Genomic DNA, 6,000 nt, shown 5'->3' with positions numbered 1-6,000 from the left:
TCATTATTGGGTTTTCAATTTAAATATTATTAAATATTTATTACATATGCATATAAAAGAGCTCAAAGAGTAGATTCACTGTCCGCATCACTTCTCGCTTAGTAAAATCCTCAAAGTTTCGTGTACTGCCCAGCCAGCCAGCACTTTGAACTGCACTTTTGTTGATTTCAGCTGACGTACAATTAACCAAGCAAAGGTTGGTTCTCTTTATTGGCACTGCCCTTTCTCCACGTGCTATTAAATATCAATAAACGGGGTTTGGTCCCGATATCAAATGGTACGCATTATTACAGTCCATTGGCATACCTGGAGTTGGTTCGGGGGGTTTGCTAGTGACAATCGCACATTTTATGGCCTTTGATTGCTTTTGACATTTATTGATTTATTTGTGCAGAGCAGATAGACGTGCGTGCTATCTGTGTATCCGTGCCCGTGCCCGTGTTCGTGTCCGTGTTGGGGGCATCTGGGTGTAAATATATTTATGTATATAAATTGCTGATATGCAATTAAAAATTACATCGGCAGACAGGCAGACATCGCCCATGACAGGTGCCCCAGGTGTGCATCTGTCCCTGTGTGTGTGTGTGTGTGTGTGTGTGTGTAACGGTTTATTCCGCTTCGTTCAACTCTTTAAAATGTTAATGCGAGAGAGAGTGAGAGAGAGAGAGAGAGTGAGTGGGCAGAGTGAGAGTAAGAGTGCGGAATGGTTGCGACGTATCCGTATCCGTTGCATAATTTCATTTCGAAATTCATTCATTCAAGCAACAAAAAAATGCTCGTTGGAGACTCGTTCGCTCCGGAACTCACTCCCTCCATCCTTTGCTCTCCGAGTCCTCTAGACAATAGAAAAACGCTTTGCACATTTTTTGCCGCTTGCTAATTATTTATCAACTCCGAACTTGGTTGCCACATCAATCCATTGTTTTGCAACTCTTTGGGGGAATTCGCTAATTGTTCCATAAATGTATTACGTAGCATATTCAAACAGGAATATATTTGAGCCATGTATAGCCATGGACACTTCTAATCGATGTTTGCTTTCATTTTGAAATGTTCACATTCAAAGCGACTCCAGCGTGCAGCATTCTAAGACTACAAAAAAAAATAGATATATATTTTCCCTTTCCCACTCAATCTAGCCTTAATTCTTCTTGTTTTCCACCCTCTAGCCGTAGTAGGTTGTGCGGAGTAGAGCAAAGAACTGATACGACATGCTGATAACCTTCATGAAGGTGTTGAATGAGATGGGCGGAAAGGTCGGTGGTCGTATGGAGGCGGGCTTCTGACTGCGCATAATAATATACTTCAGAATCATCTTGTATTGAGTGCTGCAGGGCAGCCAGTTCTGATTGAAGGCAGCATGACCAATGCGTGAACTCTGTAAGCAGCAAAAAAACGGAGCAACCCATCAATGCTGAAATGAAAAATTCGCTTGATTTTACGCACCGAAGAGATCATTTCATCGCCATAGTAGCACACGACAAAGACCTGCACCAGCGAGGCCGAAAAGAAGATAAAGTAGAGCACGATATCCTCCACATTGGAGGCTGTGATCTGAAAGCCAGCAAAGCAAATCACCAAAGAGGCCGCAATGAAGTTCCACAAAATGGTGAAGCTGAAGATGCTGTTCACCTCCTCGCTGAGACTGCAAAAGAGAACTCGATTGAGCGACATGATTCCATGACTAGTGGACTGAACCCACTCTAGAGCTCGGGCATGGTAGACCACCAGATCCTGCAGATACTTGACATTCTCCTCCTCCGTGTGCTCATCGCCGTCGTAGGCCTCCAGGGTGTCGGCCATGTAGCTAAAGTGCATCGTCAGCTGTGTGATGGTCGTGATGAGCAGCAGATCCACACAGACGTAGGACACTCCAGCCACGTAGGCGCAGTGTGCGAGGCCCCAGTAGGAGAACCAGTAAACGGTGAGATCCGTTTCCGCATCGTACGGGAAGTAGATGTGAAAGCCGTAGTTGCGCTCAAAGATCTCCGAGCCCAGAAAGTAGTACTTAATGGTCGACTTGATGGCCGGATAGAAGCTGAACGACGAGGTGTATGTCATGCACAGGATGGTAAAGAGTGTCATCACCTGATTCATGTGCCGTTGATAGTACTGCACGTTGTACGCCTTCTGCGTTTCCGGTGTGGTGGGAAATATCGCCTTCAGATCGTCCAGCAGCTGGACCAATCGGCCGCGATTCACCGTCAGGCCGAACTGCTTGAAATCGGCCATGAAACTGAAGCCGATGCAGGGCGCCACAGCGGTGGCCTCCAGCAGCGTCGTCGTCGATGTGATGTGCACTATGAAGTAGGCAATCTCACCCACCACATAGGCATTGAAGTTGAGGAAACCCATCACCAGATAGAAGCGCAGCAGATACCGTCGCACGAGATTCTTGTCCCGCTCCGAGTACAGATCCTCGCCGATGGTCTTGTAGAAGGCCATCGGAAATCGTGTGAGATCCTCGAAAGTGCGCAGCTCGCGCTTCTCCTTCTTGCTGCTAAACAACATGACGATGCTTTGGGCACGAGCGCAGCTCCGCCAGAGCTTTTATAGATGCCGCTCGTCCAGGGCTCAGGCTTGGGCATGAAATTCTGATGAGAACGTTGTGCCGGTTGCGAGACCCTTCATAATTACTTAATTGAATTCCGTATAATTGCAGACACCTGCATGGGGTCACCAGTAGGTGCTTGCTGAAATATTTAGCCAGCTGCTCACCCAGGTGGCATTGGCTTCTGGCTTCTGCCACCCGGCTCCAGATTCTTCTCCTCTGCTCCTCTGACCCTGCTTGCTTCTCCTTTCAGTGGTTTCGACTGGGCCCGGCAGGCATGTTACAGGCCACAACAGAATTAATTTAATTTAATGCCAAAAGGATTTCCATTACGGCGAGAACAATGTGCGGCTCACAGCTCCGAAATACAACATCAAAAGACAGCGATACAAATCAAGTGGGTAGCCGTTTGTGAGCCAAATTGTGCCCCTTCCTCTCCCACTGCTCTCCCACTTGGCAGCGATTTGCAGGCTTTGACGTATGCGGTTACCATAACTCCAGTCGGGCGAGTGGTCCTGCTTACGTTTTGCTGTTCAAAAGGTTCTTGGCTACAAACTGCCTCAATTATTCAACTGAAATGCCAACGAAAGCGCATTGACAGGGCTCTTACTTACGTATTTATGGACCCTCAAACACACACGAGTTTAATCAAATATGTCCCCCCCTATGCATGAATATGTAGTTGAACTATTGCCTCTTCAAGCAGTGCCCTTGAGTTCTGCTCAAACTTGCACTTTTGGTGGCTCCTCGCAGATGGATAGCGACAATTGAAGTGAAATTAAGCGAAGCACTTCATAACAGCAGGTCAATGGGGAAGCGACAAGCAGTGTCTGGGTATCCGCTTGAAGATTCCAACGATGCGTACTCGGTAATGGATAAGAGTCGGGTTAAAATATGAGATATAATATATGTAAGTATTGGGTGGTAAGTAAGTGCAAGCTTATATGCTAAGACCACTGCTTGAGAGCTGCGTGATTGGAGCGTGAGTGCAAGCAGCGCGCTAACAGTGCGCTGTTAGCAGGAGCGGTAAGCACCTGTTACCCATACAGCGATACAGCATTAACTTAAGCAGTGCAAATCATGTGCATTCTCCACACTCCGCAATCACAGCAACTCTCGCCCGTCTTTGCTGTCTGGATCTGTCGCTGATCAAACAAATAAAAGCCACAATCCCTATAAAGATGCTGCATCGGTCTATTAGCAATATATGTACGCACTAATTGAACACGTATTCGGATAGTAAACATGCAAACTATATGCAGCAGAGAGACAACAATACAAACAAAAGAAGGAAAAAAGACAGAAAATGTAAATTTGTTTGCCTTACGGTTAGTTTGTGGTTAAAGTTTTCCAATTAAATGCTGCATAAATTACATGCGTAAAATCATTTACGGCAAATTGAAATTAATTTGAATTATATTCACACAAATGTGTGCACAAAACACATCAAATATAAGCTGGAACAATATTTTTGAGGGGAAAAAGGGAAGCGGAGCCACAGCAGCAGCAGCAGCAGCAGCGAGCCACAAAGCCAAGGCAAACAAACATGAGAAGACAGAATGACAGCCAGGAGACAGACGAGGAGTAGTCCAAGGCGACGGAGCGACACACAGACACGGTGTCGCCAGGCACAGTGTTGTCTCCTCGCATGTGCAGGCTCCAGCAAAAATAGCCAAAAGCATTCCGTGGCAATTAGCCGAGCCAACAGGCCCAGGGAGCACCTTTTGCACTGCATAAACCCCGCCCCGCTTATCAGCTGTGAAAACTGATGTGAATGACTTGTGATTATCCACAGCAGAGTGCCGTGCCCAAATGGCAGATGCATGCCCAAAATCTCTGAACATTTGTGAGAAAACAGCCAGAGCTGAGCACTGAACAGCAGCAGAAAAATGCTTCATTGTCTGCACTAATGTATAGATATTTGGGGGCCACTTTATGACTGTCATAATTAGTTTAAAAACAAATAAAAACTATAGAAATACGAGTGTGTGTGTGTGTGTGTGTGTGTGCGTGTGTGGATTTATGGCAGTCATTTCGATGATGTGAGAATGACTTTATTTGTCGTATTTATTGGCTGTGAAAATACATTCATTTCATGCACAAATGTGGATAAATATTTAAATCAGAGATATCGCTGCTCATTGAGCTAATAATTGAGTTAAATATTTGCACATGGAAATCCGAAACAACTTAGTGCGTGGGGGGAGGGGAGGGCGCACAGGACACAGGATCGATGGCTGAGGGCTGAGGGCTGAGGGCTGACAGCCGCCATATGCATTCAATTAAAATGCATTTTCATTTGGAGCGTCAGGACATGTGACTCAATAATGAATGCAAATTAATTGTATTGCCATTTGCACAAACACATCATTATGCTACCAACGCACGTTAGCATCCGAGCCATGCAAAATCATGCAAAAACATGCCATGGAATATTATTGCTGCCCACGAGTGGGGCTCACGAAGCAGGGTGCCAGCAGTGGCCGCAACAGTTGTCCTCTGACATTTTCATATCTTATTTGCACTTAAATGTGATTGGACTTTGGGAGGAACAAATCTAAGCAATAATTAAGCAGTGAGCCACGGAAATGATTTCATTTAGCTTGAAATGAATCGAAGGAGCATGCCATAAATGTACACAACAAAACTCGTTTGCCAATAAGTGGGCGACACTCAAGGGTCTGCTGAACAAGAGAAATGTTGAACCAAACATCGAGTTACACTGCACTAAATGACACACAAAAATACGGAGCTAAAGTAGGGAATTAATAGGAGTTTAATACGGAACTGTAATCCGTTCATAAGACCCGAAATAAACTCATAAACACAAAGCGCAAAGTAAAGTTGGTGCTGCGCCACTTCGGAGCTGTTTGGTGCCTTGCGGCAAACTTTTGCTGCTTTTTTGCACAGATAATTCCGCCTCTGAGCGCATAGAAATATTTAATAATTGTTATCCTGCGACTGCACTGCTTAATTGTTGCTCCATGAACGTGATGCTGTTGTGCGTGTGCAGTGTTAATTGATTTCAAAGCAGAAGACAGCTGAAAAAATGAGGCCGCAAATTCCTAGAACAAAATCTGCTTTGGCACAGTCACAGTGGCTGTGGGAAGGTCACAGCTTGGTTATTGGAAACTTTACACAAATATTCTTTGACAAATTAAGCCGAAAAATGTTGAGAATATGAGCAGCCAAAGCGTAGGCAATGGCCAGAAAATTCTTGTCTCTCTTTAGGCCTCTTTGCAGGCCCCAGGGTTGGGCCAGGGTTGGGCCAGGGTGCAGCTCGAACAAATTCCTATTACAATTTTGAGCTTGAGCTCCATTTCCATCAAAGGCCAAGGCGGCTGCACGGATGCGATAGATCGGATGTAGTTGTAGGTGTGTGTGTGTGTGTGTTGTGTGGCATGCAACATGCCCAAACTCACCCATAAATTCTAGTCGAGCATAGAATT

At 45.4% G+C, this 6,000-nt stretch overlaps 1 protein-coding gene across 1 annotated transcript; it reads right to left on the bottom strand.

Moving 5' to 3' along the window:
* Window positions 1–1,165: 1,165 nt before the first annotated feature.
* Window positions 1,166–2,511, bottom strand: LOC117892046 (putative odorant receptor 92a). The gene is made up of 3 exons (XM_034797976.1): window positions 1,703–2,511; window positions 1,447–1,645; window positions 1,166–1,378 (listed from the first exon to the last, which is right to left on the bottom strand). The coding sequence occupies exons 1-3, from the start codon at window positions 2,509–2,511 to the stop codon at window positions 1,166–1,168; spliced, it is 1,221 nt and encodes a 406-aa protein (XP_034653867.1).
* Between the last annotated feature and the right edge of the window lie 3,489 nt (window positions 2,512–6,000).

The sequence above is a fragment of the Drosophila subobscura genome, chromosome A (genome assembly GCF_008121235.1).
Source record: "Drosophila subobscura isolate 14011-0131.10 chromosome A, UCBerk_Dsub_1.0, whole genome shotgun sequence".
NCBI lineage: Eukaryota > Metazoa > Arthropoda > Insecta > Diptera > Drosophilidae > Drosophila > Drosophila subobscura.
The sequence above is the reverse complement of the archived record's forward strand: the minus strand, read 5'-3'. Positions and strand labels throughout refer to the sequence as shown.